This window comes from Ochotona curzoniae, unplaced genomic scaffold (genome assembly GCF_017591425.1).
Source record: "Ochotona curzoniae isolate NIBS_2020 unplaced genomic scaffold, NIBS_Ocur_1.0 scaffold_3890, whole genome shotgun sequence".
In the NCBI taxonomy this organism is placed as follows: Eukaryota; Metazoa; Chordata; class Mammalia; order Lagomorpha; family Ochotonidae; genus Ochotona; species Ochotona curzoniae.
In genome coordinates this window covers 42,482,468-42,497,358 of record NW_024467115.1, presented here as the reverse complement: position 1 = coordinate 42,497,358, position 14,891 = coordinate 42,482,468, and the positions used below count along the sequence as shown (strand labels likewise).

The 14,891-nt window shown below is 50.6% G+C and overlaps 1 protein-coding gene across 1 annotated transcript in view; it reads left to right on the top strand.

Moving 5' to 3' along the window:
• WDR27 (WD repeat domain 27) overlaps positions 1 to 14,891 on the top strand; it is a 164,907-nt gene that overhangs the window by 40,789 nt on the left and 109,227 nt on the right. Inside the window, exons 14-19 of the mRNA XM_040965372.1 lie at positions 3,182 to 3,260; positions 4,785 to 4,862; positions 6,691 to 6,788; positions 7,665 to 7,754; positions 11,153 to 11,274; positions 12,023 to 12,156. Coding sequence (XP_040821306.1) covers positions 3,182 to 3,260; positions 4,785 to 4,862; positions 6,691 to 6,788; positions 7,665 to 7,754; positions 11,153 to 11,274; positions 12,023 to 12,156 — 601 coding nt within the window. The remainder of the gene's footprint in view (positions 1 to 3,181; positions 3,261 to 4,784; positions 4,863 to 6,690; positions 6,789 to 7,664; positions 7,755 to 11,152; positions 11,275 to 12,022; positions 12,157 to 14,891) is intronic.

The window sequence follows — 14,891 nt, the reverse complement described above, 5'->3', positions numbered from 1 at the left end:
GCCAGCTCTGCCCACTTCCTTGCTTGTTCTCAGGCTGGTTGGGCGCTGCGGTCCCTTCTGGTACAGGCAACCTCACCTCGGCATTCCATAATGTGCACTAGTCTTTGTTGCGACCGAACCTGGGTCGACCCACACTGGTGCCTGGATTTGCCAGGGGATGATGTGGACAGATTCAGCCTGGTCTTGCCCCCACGTCTGCCAACTGTATGCCAGTGGGTAGGTTTCCATGGCCTTTTCTGGGCTGTTTCCTATCATGTTTCTTGCGTTTACCTGCTGGGTCTGTGTCCTGCCAGAGGAGTTGCCCAGGCTCCTCCATCAGAACCTCTCCCAATGCCAGGTTTCACGCTTACCAGTGGGTCCATGAGCCAACCCTACTCAGTCCACCTCCTGTCATAGCAGGAACTGTGGCTTTTCCTGACTGGCCTTCAACCCAATCTGGTTCTTGCTGTTGGATGTTCCAGCCCAGCCATGGTTTGTCCATACCCACGTATGGCTCACACATGGCTCAGTAAGGGTTTGAGACCCTGCCTAGTCCATCCCACATCTGCCCTGGTCCTCCAGAACACCAGGGGGAGTCGGGGTCCGGCCCAGTTCGGTGCATCCAATCCCAGTCCACACTTGTGCCAAGGGAGACTACAACTGTTTCCAGATCAGAACGCAGCCCCCTTCCAGGCCACGCGCCTCTTGGTGGGAACCTCAGCCCAGCTAGGGTTGTCCCCTTTGCTCCCCAACCGGGTCCGTTCCCAGCCATAGATCACATGCCTGCCAATGGATGCTCTGACTCAGCTTGGCACAACCCCTCCCCTGTCCCGAACTCTGCCTTAGACACTGTGGCTTAGTGTCCCAGGCTCCCACAGACCAGCAGGTACAAGAGCCTAGCTCGGCATGACCTCTGCTCCCTCCTGGTTTCTAGTTTTACTTGTGGGCTAAGGTTTGTTCAGTCGTGCCTAATCTACTCTGTTCCATTACCAGTTGACACATTGGCCAACTGTTGGAGCTACTTGTGCAGGGCAAGCCCCAAGCCATAGCTTCTGCATGACTGGTATTTGGTGCTCAGAATTATTAGTGATTACAAGTTTTGCTAAGGAAGAGTTACTGCCTCTTTCAGGTCCAAGAAGCACAATGGGTTCAACCTGGAGCTAATTAAGCAGCAACTCAAAGAACCAAATCCCCAGAGCTCCCCAGCAGGGCGGCCAGCAGGCAGAGCCTGGCACCAAATGGCGCACTGGCCGCCCGGGGAGGACGGCTCACCATGTGCCCATGGCGGCCGTCCGGGATCCAGGCATGAGACGCCCCGTCCTGAGACCCACCAGCTGCCAGGAGGCAGCTGGAGGTTTAAATAACCCAGGCCCAAGGTCGCGCCCCTCCCAAATCCCATTCACCGCCCCATGAAGGCGGCGGGTGGGCCCCGGACCTGCCCAGTCCCGGAGGTCTCCCCCCCTCGGTCTACTCACCCCGAAGGAAGCGGCCCCCGAAACCCAGCAGGCCCGGGGAGGACGGCTCACCATGTGCCCATGGCGGCCGTCCGGGATCCAGGCATGAGACGCCCCGTCCTGAGACCCACCAGCTGCCAGGAGGCAGCTGGAGGTTTAAATAACCCAGGCCCAAGGTCGCGCCCCTCCCAAATCCCATTCACCGCCCCATGAAGGCGGCGGGTGGGCCCCGGACCTGCCCAGTCCCGGAGGTCTCCCCCCCTCGGTCTACTCACCCCGAAGGAAGCGGCCCCCGAAACCCAGCAGGCCCGGGGAGGACGGCTCACCATGTGCCCATGGCGGCCGTCCGGGATCCAGGCATGAGACGCCCCGTCCTGAGACCCACCAGCTGCCAGGAGGCAGCTGGAGGTTTAAATCTATCCAAAATTTATAAAGAGCTCATTAAAAAATAACCTGAGTAGGAAATGGGCAGACTTAGATATGTGTATAGTCCCTCATCTCCAGGAACACCGTGCGCTAGTGCTGAGGCTCCAGCTCGTGTCTGTTGGGATGGCTCTTAGTGGCTCAAGGTTGGTGGGTGGACTGTGGCGAGAATAGGAACTCTGGGCAGTGAGGGTAGAACTGCAGATTGGCACAGCCATTATGGAAGATGATGGAAGCTTGCGAAGAAATTAAAAATGGAATTAATGTTCCACTCAGCATAGCCTCCTCCTGACAAGAATTCCCAGGAGACAAGGGGGCCACCTGCACTTGGACCTCGATTGTTGCAGTGTGTGGAGAAACCGCAGGGAGGCAGTGGGTGAATGCACACATGTGCCCCAGAGTCACTCAGCCATTGCTGCGCACAAGTGAGCCTGCAGTGAGTTCATGAAGTGACTCACTATGCCAACACAAGAGGAAGCTTGAATCTTTCCAACTTTTATACAGAAATAGTGTGGGCAGTGATGGAGAGAGGGAGTCGGATGGCAGATCTGTGGGGTGAGCTAGTCTAGAGATGCATGTAGGGTCTGGCTTATGGGATTTATGCTGAGGAGGAGGTATGCTTAGCAGCTGTTGAAACATGCGTGAGTTGACTGTGAGACAATGCATGTGTTCACACATGCACACACACAGGGTAACTGTGAGATGATACGTTCACACACACATGGTGATGGGGGTGTTTGCTGTCTTCAGTTTAACCCCTGTTTATGTTCTACGTGTGTCCCTGGTCATGCTGAATGCCTTCTGGGACTTGAGGGTGTCTGCGATGGTCTCCCACATTGTCATTGCACTCAGCAGGCTGTGCTCACGCCCTGTTGCCTTGAGCTCTGGGTGTTGTGTGCTGCCGTTCTATCACAGCACAGACACAAGGGGAGACATTTGGATTAAGATCACTGATGCTGCTGATGAGTGGGGCTTCAGAGTGAGTGTCTCATGGGGCCCTTTCCTCCTCTTCCATGGGTGGAGTTGCATGCGCCGTGCAGTCCTGTGATACTCACCTTCTCTGCCTCGTGTTCCTGTGTCCACGGGTGGGAAAGTCGCTGTAGCAGATGTGCAGAATGGGGTGAAAGAATGGGATTTCCTCATACATTTAGTGCCTTGGTTGACTCTCCTTTTGCTGGTTTTGGTTGACGTGGCTTCAGGTAGGAAACCTCAAGTTTATGGGTCAGAAACGTCGTTATACCTGTGTGACTGTTTCTAAGAGCGTGCTCTTTCTGTGTCTGTTAATGATAAATATTTGCTTCTCCTTTAAACTTGCCTTCATGCAGCAGTCAAGAGTATCATAAAGGACCGACCTCTGGTTTTTCACAGCAAAATCCGGTCATCGGGTTACACATCAGCACCATGGTAAGCACGGTAGCTTGCATGTCGCTTTGTGTCAGCAACAGACAGAAGCAGTGCTGTGTTGTAATGCAGGGTTTAGTTGGGCAGAAAATGTGTCTGATGTTGTGAGTGGGGCATTCCATGGGGAGAGGAGGCAGAAATGTGGGCAGCCCCGGAGCGTCATGTCAGGGCAGTGGCAGCCATTGCTCAGTGTGTGCTGCGTTGAATTGGCCTGTGAGGTCCTTGTCAGGTTATACCAGAATTCCTGGTGAGTTGAAAAGTGGGCAGAGCCTGCATCAGGGGCAGGTGGTCTTCCAGGTCCCATCCACAGGGCTCTTTGTTAGAACACAGCTCCGTGTGAGCCAGACTGCCTGCTGGAGGTGGTTCAGCAGGGAGACAGGAAATGGAAATGGCCTTGCACTCTGACCATGAGCCTTAGGGACCCCCAGATTTCTTACTGGCAAAGTGAGTTTTTTTGTGTGTGTACAGTACTGACACACATCTCTTCTCTTAGTCCAAATCTGGACTATTTCCTGATCCCTTACTATAGTGGTTGACCCTGCGTTCAGAATGCCAAGGCCCCTGGTGAGGTACTAAGCTTCTCTTTGGTTGGCTGGCTAACTTTTGTCCTCTCCTCCATCAAGCACCCAACACCTGTTGACCTCTAGCTTCACTCACCTGAGCCCTTTGCTCGGAGGACTCCAGACCTCCATCCCAAGTTGCTTTGTGTAAACGTATGGCTGCCACCACCCTTGCCATCCATTTCTTGCCTTTCTGTTTCTCTTTGACATGACCAATGATAGATGGACCTTTGTTTGCTCAAGACCTGTTCATCAGACACTTACATGGGGAGGGAGTGAGGAATGCAAACAGAGGCAGTGGGTGGAGAAAGAAATGGATGATAGTGGGGACAAGAATGGATAAGTGTGTGGATGGTTGAAGAGTAGAATGATGTGGAGAGAGGAATGAATACAAGGATGGAGAGACGGTAGAATGAATTGAGGGATGAGTTGAATGTAAAGATAGTGACACGGGAAGATAGGTGGAGGGGCAGTGAATGGAGAGTGATGGATGGAAGAGCACGTGAGCAGATATTTAGAGCAATGGAGGAGTTCAGGACTTGGTCCTCAGCAAAATGATGCCTCAGTCCATGTCCCAGACCGGTCAAGGCCTTGATGCTGAGTGTGGACTTTCAGGGTGTAGGACTGTGTGTGAAAGCCCAGGAGAGTAAGTGCATCTCTGTACCAGGGATGGCCCTGGGCTCCACTCAGGCCTTGGTGTTAAGAAAGTACAGGGGGATAACACAGGATTTTAAACAGTCACAAAGAAACATGGACTGCAAGACGTGTTCCCTGAGGCTGGAGTAGTTGGGACTGTGAGGCAGAATGAGGAGTTGGAAAAGAGGAACAGCTGGAAGATTTGGTGTTCAGATATATGAGGTTTTTCATTATGAAAAATGAAAAATTAATTTAAATTAATTAACTAATTAATTAATTAAAAATTAAACCCTTACATCTTTGGAGTTATACAGTAGTTTTCTTTCCACAGTGTAACCATGTTTTCACCGAAGACTAACAGCAGGAGAGATGGTAGAAAATCTTCAAAATTCAGTAACAGTTACAAATGGTATGTGACCAGTGTGCATGTGCAAAGTCAACTTGAAGTAATTCAAGAAAGGCACTTTAAATGTGTCAACTGGTAGTTTTCCATGAATGTGATATTAATGTGTGTATGTGTGCACATGTATATAAGGAGGTGTAGATACGTGTGTGTGTGATTTTTATATATTTGTGTTAACAACATCAGCCATATTATTTTATTATGTTATTAGTTGTGAAAGCAACATTTTTTATTAATACCTGAATATAGAGAATGATATAGACAGGACCCTATTTGTGAGAATCTAAAAGAAAATGCTATAGTCATGATGCTGTTGGTGAGTGTGTCACGGGGAATGCTGTGGCTGTGAGGCTGTTGGTGAGTGTGTCACGGGGAATGCAGTGGCCGTGACGCTGTTGGTGAGTGTGTCACAGGGAATGCAGTGGCCGTGACGCTGTTGGTGAGTGTGTCACAGGGAATGCTGTGGCTGTGACGCTGTTGGTGAGTGTGTCACAGGGAATGCTGTGGCTGTGAGGCTGTTGGTGAGTGTGTCACGGGGAATGCTGTGGTCACAATGCTGTTGGTGAGTGTGTCATAGGGAATGCTGTGGCTGTGAGGCTGTTGGTGAGTGTGTCACAGGGAATGCTGTGGCCGTGACGCTGTTGGTGAGTGTTATCACGGGGAACGCTGTGGTCACAAGCCTGTTGCTGGTTTTTCGAAGAGAAGAGTTGAGGAATACCCTGAGCCCTTCTCAGGCTATGCCCTCTTATGGACATCCTGCCTGTGTTTATACAGTCATTGCATTCACAGAATTCTGGCCGCTAGAGATACTGTGCTGTGTGGGGGCACTCTCGGCCTTGTCGCTGGTCTGCTCCTTGCTGTTGCGCTCTTTCAGTAGGTCAGTAAGGCTGTGCTGCCTGTGACAATGTGTACCTAGTAAAGTCTGAAAGATTCTGAGCTCAGCTATTTGTAATCCTTGAATACAATCGATGCAGGCACTTCTGTACCCAGCTGGTAGGTCCTTGTGGGTGAGGGACATGCCAAGGTTGAGGAGAGCTGCCTTTCTAGAGCTCTGCTTGCTCCTCAGATATGTAGCTTCCTGGACTGTGGCAATGGGGACCTTCTGCCTCAGTCAGATGTCCTCATCACTGCACTGTGCTGGACTTTAGGGTTAGCTTCTCTCTACCTTCCTCCGCTTTTTAAAATATGAAGCCATGGGACTATTCTCATGGCAATGAAACCATTTGTAGATGGCAGGTCACTCATCAATTAGTGCTTCAGATGTTCTTGTGTGCTCTCTGGAGATGGCTGTTCGGGTCTGCGTTGGTTCTTTCCAGGGGCCGTGTGCAGTGAACCTGCTCACTGTGCTGGGTAGACCCAGGGTGTCAAAGGTGAATGACCAATGCAGAGTGGTGGCTTGGTAACATGTTCTTCAGATTTCTCACTACCTGCAGCTCAGTGTCCTTAAGACATTTTCAAATTACAGTTCTTTCTTCTAGTGGGATGGAAACCTATTGCTTTCAGGATGTGTCTGCGGCAACTTTTGTAATGGCCATGAGGAGAGCAGAGAAAGAAAAATGGGATTTTTTTTCTTACTGAAAATGTACATACCAGCTTGTGTCTACCATGAGAGATTGTGTTTGCCATGAGAAATGCTGCTACTTTATGTTTAAAATACATACATGGTATAATTTTTAAAGAATAATTTGATTTTGAATAGAAGATACAAGACACATTCAAATTCAGTGCAATGAAACATATGAGCCAGTGGCAGGAGAGATCCACTTTATCTCCATTTTATCTTTTATTTGAAATTTCATTTTATTTTTTTTATTTCTGCTTGTTTTCTTTATAGCAAGGACTACCCTTGGGAGAATTCTGTACCAACCAAACCTGGCCAGCAGGTGGCTGTGGCGCACAAGCCAGTGGCTGTGTGCTGCATTCAGTACTCAGGTAGGCAGAATCTAGGTGTTCAGTCCTCAGGGGTGGAGCGTGGGTGTTTAATACTCAGGGTGGAGCGAGGGTGTTCAGTACTCAGGGTGGAGCGAGGGTGTTCAGTACTCAGGGTGGAACGTGGGTGTTCAGTACTTGGGTAGAGTGTAGGTGCTTAGTACTCGGGGTGGAGTGTGGGTGCTCAGTACTCAGGGATGGAGCGTGGGTGTTCAGTACTCAGGGGTAGAGTGTAGGTGCTTAGTACTCGGGGTGGAGTGTGGGTGCTCAGTACTCAGGGATGGAGCATGGGTGTTCAGTACTCAGGGGTAGAGTATAGGTGCTTAGTACTCGGGGTGGAGTGTGGGTGTTCAGTACTCAGGGATGGAGCGTGGGTGTTCAGTACTCAGGGTGGAGCGTGGGTGTTTAATACTCAGGGTGGAGTGTGGGTGCTCAGTACTCAGGGTGGAGTGTGGGTGTTCAGTACTCAGGGGTAGAGTGTAGGTGCTTAGTACTCGGGGTGGAGTGTGGGTGCTCATTACTCAGGGTGGAGCGTGGGTGTTCAGTACTCAGGGTGGAGCGTGGGTGTTCAGTACTCAGGGTGGAGCATGGGTGTTTGGTACTTAGTACCTGGCTTGTCTGCCGGTGCTGCAAGCTTGGCCCGCAGGTCTGTCATCTGTTCTTAAGCTCTTGTTTGAACAACAGCTGGCTTGTCAGGCCCCACCCCCACTAACAGCAGCTTGACGTCAGGCAGCTCCTGTGTGAAGGTTGCTGTGCTAATGGTTAGCAGCCAGGTGCTTCAGATTTTTCACTACCTGAGGCAGTGAACAGAGGGTTAACAGAACTGCACATATTCCCTACTGTCATGGTGCTTACAGGATATTCATGTGTCTTACACAGGAGATGGACGTAGGTTGGCCTGTGGCTTGGCCAACCATCTCTCCATGGTCTTTGATGCCAGCCTTACTGGAAAGCCCGTTGTTTTTTCAGGTAATATTTTAGTGTGAGTTTAGGGCTGGGTGGTTATTTGCTGGGTGGTCATTTGCTTTAAATAACAACGGAACAGAGCCTAGACTCAAATTGCTTCTTGTGGCTGTGGTGTCAGGATGAGCTTTGTACACCGGACTGCTCCTGGCATGTCCCTGGACTGAGCGAGTGTGGCTGGTGAGACCCACATAGCAGCTACTGCGATGGCAGGCCCTCTGTCTGCCAAGAGCCAAGTGTTTGTAGAATCCTAGGAATCACACGTACTTGTATATCAGTGCACATCCCCCACACATGTGCCTGCACACATATAACACCCACACAACCCTCATATATTTCTCTGCAGCTCATCTGTCTGAGCAGCAGTGGGCTCTGCCTCCAGGGGTGTACTTGTTGGGAACCAGGGGGCCAAGCTTGCAAGCATGAAGTGTGCTGTTGCCCACATTTCTGAGCCTGTCAGGCTGGCATTTTCTGCTGTGTCTGGTGCCCCTAATTGCCCCCATGAATCCAGGGAGGCCCTTTGTGGTGTGCTGTATGGAGAGCTGCAGGCACCTGGAGGCTCTGCATGTGAGCAGCTGAGGCAAACGGTTGTGAGGTTAACTGGCATCCTTGTGGGTTTTCACCGTGGGCCTGCTGTGAGTTCAGCAGGGATGCGGGGTATGCAGCATTCCTTTGGAGTGGTACCCTCGCCATCCTCTCACACAGCCCCAGTCACTGTGTGTTTAACTGTTTAAGTGCCATAGCATTTGACTTTGAAAATACTGTTGGTTCCTCAGCACACACTCAGGAAACATGAAAAGGGGTGTTTCTCTTTCCATCCTAATGGAGACACATCAGGCTACTGTGAATTGAAGTTATCTCCTGGGAGAATGCAGGGCCTCTGAGGTTGTGGCCAGGTGTGCTGCCCAGCTTGAAGACCATCAGGAGTGACCATGTCTGATTCAGCACTGGAGTTCAGTGTTGTTGCTTCCAAGTTTAGACTGTTCTCCATCAAAACCCTTCATGGCCAGTGTCAGGTGCACCAGGCACAGGCAGACTCTCTGGGTTCTGTTGGGTCGGGTGGGCAGAGCCCTGCACCTGCCAGGGGTGCTCTTCCTGCTGTCTGCTCCTTACTCCCTGTGTTCCTTCTCCCATGGACAGTGGCACATGTTGGCTCCACCTGCTGTACCCCTGTGGACTGACTCCTTTCTTCCTGTGTGGACCCCAGTCCTGATGGAGGACACTGGCTCAGGTGGTGACCAGTAGGAGTCAGCTGTCATGTAGCATCAAGTGGTAGCCTGCCTGTCTTCAGTGTCTTCAGTTGACATGACAATTGATCCCCGTGGAGAGCCCCGTGGAAGGAGCTTGGCCGAGTCTTCCCACCTGCTTCTGGGGTCTGGGAATCTGAGGGCTCCAGAAGGTACCCCCAGGGCTACAGCAAGGCACATCCAGGTTTTGGGGGCTAGAGTCTGAAAGAGGAAAGGGGCCTGGTTTTGGCCAGTCCCATAGCAATTGGTGTTCTCACTCATGGAGCACGGCAGTCCCTGTGTAAGGTGTCCTGGCCACTTCCTCTGCTGGGCAGGAAATGGGCAGTCAGTGAGCATATGTGAGGTCAAGGGCAGAGACCCAGGAAATTGCTTCCCATCCTGCTGCTCCCTCCTCTTCCCCTCTGTGAGACTGGCCACAAGCGGGCTTGGCTTTGGCATGTGGACCTTCAGGGTCTGCCAGGGCTGGCCCCTGAGAGAGAACTTTCATGGTAGCGTGGAGTCTCAGGCTGAACTGCCACTTAGATGGGTGTCTTGGGTGCTGTCTGCAGGCGACTCCTCAAGCCCTACCCTTGGTGCGCTTCTCTGGCCAGCTCAGGGGCAGGGGAGCAGGTTTGAGTCTGGTCTAATAGGCCTCAATATGATGTTGGAACTACCCAAAGTCTACACAAGGGGGTAGCAAAGCTACATCAGAGGATTACCTGCTCAGTAGATTTTTGGCTCTAAGGTTTCTTGAGCTCGGACTACAGAGTGAGTTATAGATGTCTTTGTGTCATTCTATTTTTCCTTGTTGGTTTTCTGACCCATGTGATTTTGTGATTTGTGATTCATGCTCTCATCTTTAGATTGCTATGTGCCCTGTGTGTGCCAGACCGACATGCTGGTGGTGGCCACCCTCCCTGGATGACCAGGCTTTTCCCAGAGTGGTAACTTAGGTCACTTGTCCTTGGTGCTAGAGGCAAAATGCAATCCCTCAGCAATCAGGGCACCGCTGCCTGCCCCATCTGGCCCGGCCACTCCTGTCCCCCGCTGTTGTCCTTCACGGCCTCTGCACAGCGCCCAGCGGCCCTTTGTGCAGCATACACATCGCTCTGCTTTTCTCAGGATAGGAGGTGGTAACCTGGGGACACTTAGCAGGTGGGACACTTAGCAGTCTTATTTGAGTGACCTCCCTGGGCCTGAGGCACGCCCACAGTTCCAGGCCAGCCAGATGGACCCAGAAGTCAGGTCTGGAGATGAGGGCCCACCCTAAAGCAGCAGGCCTGAGCTGGGCCACAGCCAGGCTGGTGTAGGAGCAGGTGGGTGGCTGTACAGTAAGTACAGTAAGTAAGCACTCTTATCTCACCAGCTGTGTCCCCCAGGCCCACATCCCAACTGTGCAGGACTTTTAATGCTAAAGAGCATGTTAGCTCCACGGTCCATAGTCAGAACAGCCTTCTTAGGGGTGATGTTGTAGCACAGCCAGTTAAGCTGCAACTGTGACACTGATACCCCATATGGGCACTTGTTCAAGTCCTGGCTACTGCACCTTTAATCCAGTGCCCTGCTAATGGACAAGATGACGCAAGTGCTTGGGCCCTTGCACCCACATGGAGACTTGGGTGAAGCTTCTGGCTCCTTTCTTTGGCCTGGCTTGGCCCTAGCTGTTATGGCCTTCTCGGCAGTGGACCAGTCAAACTCTATCTTTCCATTTCTCTGTCTCTCTGCCCCCCAGCCTCACTCCTTCCCTGCCTCCCCCTCTATTTGTAATTTTTTCATAAATAAATAAATAAATGAATAAATAGATAAATCTACCTGTCTATCTATCTATTTAAAGACAGTCTTTTAAAGTTCAGATAAATGTTCAAATCTCACAGAACGTGATCAGATCCTACATGAGTAAATAATTTTCCTTCCATGTTAGAAAAATCTTGGTTTGAAAAGACTCATTTACCCACAGACCTCCTTAGAGTTGTGCTGTTCACCATTTGCTAAAACGTGTGCTCACAGATGCACAGCTATTTTGAATGTTGCTCTTTACGAACTATGAGGCCAGAACTGTCCACCTTCAGACTGGCGTCTGGTCCTGTCCATTTGGTGTCCCTGGGAGCTGCAGGTGCAGGGGTGCTGTGCAGGGCGGACACTACTGACCCTGTCTACACCCCCTTCCCGTGCCGCCAGGTCACAACGGAGCTGTGAGCACTGTCTGCTGGAGCCACGACAAGAGGTGGCTGCTGTCAGTGGCCCAGGACGGGGCCTTGCGGGTGTGGTCCCTCTGCAGGAAGCAGCTCCTGTTACTTCTGGTAAGGGGTGCTGCCCTCGGGTGGCCACAGCAGTCCTGCTCTCTTACCTTACTAGAGGTCGGGACCTGGACTCCCATCAGGAATTTGCTTCAATGCAGTGACAATTACTAAGTAAGGAAGCGCTTAGTTAAATGTGTGTTCATGCTGTTCACCCATGTAATTTGCACACATGCGTGTACACATGTAGTTACCTGACAGCCAAGCCAGAAGCCACTGGTTTAGTGTTGGTTTATGACAGAGGTGACACTCCTGGCAAAAGGGATACTGCACGAATCTCTTGGGAGAAACATGGCTTGTCTGAACAGATGGGGACAGTGGGACCAGATGGCCATAACGAGATGCCATGACAGGAAAGGAAGAGGTGGTTGCACCAAGTGGCTCTGATTTGTGAAATTGCGAGACATGGCATGCAAAGTGTTGACATTTCATAGGGATGCTTACTGTAGAGTGGACTGAAACGGAGGGTGGATGCAGCCCGACAGCCACGCGTGGGTGCCTGTTTAGGTGGCTGACACTGTCTGCTCTGAGAGGTAGAGCCTTAGCACCAAGTTTTGAAATCCAGCTGTAATAACATTCCTGCTACTTACTATGCTCATTCATGGTTTGAACTTTCTTTCATCTGAAAGGTTTTAAGTGGCTAGAATCCCTGCCCCGTTTAGGAGCAGAGAGCCTGTGGTTAAAGTCAGCAGACCTGGGGTGCTCAGATGGGGCCACTGGTGCCTGTTAACCTTCCTGGTTTGCATCCTAGGGGAAAGGAGTGTTCCCCAGACCCGTGCACTCAGCACAGTTCTACTACGTGGATGCCTTCTTGCTGCTGTCCTCCGGCCCCGATGTGCACCTGCTGAGATATCACCTGGACCCTTGCAGGGACGAGCTCAACAGGTGAGAGACCCGTCCCTCAGCAGGACAGCACCCACATCCTGTGATGTCCTCGCGGGGGCCCAGGCGCCCATCAGGGCTGGGGCTCTGACCTCTCTTTGTTCTGATTCTCGTATGATTCTGTGCTTGACAGCATGGCTTAGCTGGTGACATGTGGGATGGTTGCCACTTAGAGTAGAAGTTCACACTGGGAAGTGGAGACACCTGTGCGGAATAATACACACAGGCTGGACAGGAGACAATGTCGGGCTGTCTTTGCTATCAAAATTTGTATAGCTTTAAGGATAATGTATTTCTAAATATTTCTATTGTTATTTGAAAGACAGAGAAAGATAAATCCCATGTACATCTGCCAGCTTACTCCCCAAATGCCTGCATAGCTGTGCTTGGGCCAGGATGCAGTCAGGAGCCCCGAAATGCATCCAGGTTTCACACACGGATTGGCAGTGGTCCAAGCATTAAAGCTGCTGCTTGCTGCCTCCATGGGTGCACATTAGCATGAAAATACGCTCAGGCATTGGAGCTGAGCACTGCCCTGTGGGATGTGGGCGTCTCCCCAGGCCAAACACCAGCCTCTCCTCTCTGTCCTGTGCTGGTGCTCGTATCCCAGCTGTGGCTCGTGTTTTCTGTAGCTATGTATGCATGTAATTTTACACTCTTGCATGTTCAAATGTGCAAGCACGCTCTTCTTAATCCAAGTTGTGTGTCTGAGCTGTGTGGTTTTGGGTTTCAGCTGCTGAGACACCTGCAGCAGGAGTGTGCCTGGCAGCCCAGCCTTCAGCTGCGGATTGGTGCCTTGTCACAGGGACAGGACACTTCTGTTGAGCCCCATGTGCACAGTGCACACCTTGCAGCTCCTTCCTGCTTGGTGGCGGGAGAGGAAGGCGTGGCTCTGTGCTGGGGGCTGACCTCAGACCTGTGGCAACTGTGCTCCTGGCTTCCATTTCTGCAGCCTCACACCCTGGCAGTGTGGCTCACCTGGTAGGCTTCTCCTTCATGTTGGTGCCTTGGAGGGGCGAGATGCCTACTTTGTTCCCAGGCATGGCAGTCTTGGGTCTGTGTAGGGCAAGCCTGTCCACCTCTGCTTGAATGGGTGTGAGGTGTCGCCATTGCTCAGCAGTCTCACGGTTCACTCTGTAGCCCTTGGAAGCCACCTTGCCACTCTGGGTTTGGAGCCCTCTAGGCAACAGGCCCATGCCATGGACTCAGGGCGCCAGTCCCTCTGCGGTGGGCATGCCTTCCTGGGTGCCATGTCATGGATTCAGGTGGCAGTCCTTCTGCAGGGGTGTGCCTCCCTGGGTGCTGAGTGCCTCAGAAGGGTGGTTGTACCTGGCTGGGTGCTGTGTAATGGACTCAGGGTGCCGGTTCTTCTGTGGTAGGCATCTCTGGGTGTTGTGTCATATATTCAGGGTGACAGTCTCCTGTGATAGGTGTGCCTCACAGTGCTATGTCTTCAGTTCACCGTGTGTGCCTCTTTAAGGCTGAGGGATGTTTTGTTGTATGACTAACCTGTTCATCCCTGGCCACGCACTAGGGCTCATTCACACCTTGTCCCTGTGGGCAGTGCTGTGATGATGTGGACGCACACATGTCTCTCTGAGATTTCAGTGTCAGTCCTTCTGGTTGTACACTTGGAGGTGGGGTCTGAGTCATGCGGCTTTGAGGACACCCCTGTGGTTTTCTGCTTGCCTGCCCATTTTGCGCTGCCACTCGAAGCGTCATCTTCTGCTCTTTGCTCTTGTTGGGCGAGATGTGAGCAAGCCATGCTGGCAGATGTGAGGTGGTGTCCTGTGGTGGCTTCGATTTGCATTTCCCTACTTTTTAGTAACATTGAACATTTTTTCATATTTGTGCTGGCCATTTACTTTTAAAACTAAGACTAAATGTGTGTTCAAGTCTTAAGCCTATTTTTAATCTGGTTATTATTATTATTATTATTATTTTGCCTGTTGGGTTGTAGGATTTTCTTATGTGTTATGGGGGTTAACTCTGATCAGAATCTGGTTTGCAAACATGTTTGCCATTCTGCGGGCTATCTCTCCACTCTGTTGGTTGTGTCCTTTGCTATTTAGAAGGTTTTCTTTTGATGGACAATTGTTAGTACTACAAAATAAACTTAGTAAAATTGGAGGGATCAAATCTAGCATGCAAAAAAATCTATTACTTTCATATTTAATAATCTTTATCTTAATTATCTTAAATTTAAATTTTAAAGAGTAACAGTTATTTCAAAGAAAAAATTAGAAAACAAATCTTGTTTATAATAACACCAAAATAGTAAAATACTTAAGAATAAAGTTGACCAAGGGAGCAAACATTTGCATACCAAGAACTGCAGAACATTAATGAAAGAAATTAAAGAGGACAAAGATGAGAAGAAGCTCATGTTCATGGATTGAAAGGCTTATTGTTAAACTGTCAGTGCTGTCCAAGCAATCCCAACTGAAAATCTGTGTCTTACAGAAATTGAAAATAAAATGAAACTTATAAGGAAGGATCCACAAAAGACTCCAGATAATTAAAGCAGTCCTGAGGAAGAAAAGCTGGAGGCACCCTATTCAATGACTCCAATTATGTTACAAAGCTGCAATGATCAAAACAGTGTGGTAAATCAGGCCATAAACCTGTGAAGGGGGAAAGGCCTCCTCAGCTAATGGCTTTGGAAAACTGGCTGGCCATATGCCAAAGAAGGAAAGGACCCTGTTTCACACACACACACACACACACACACACACACA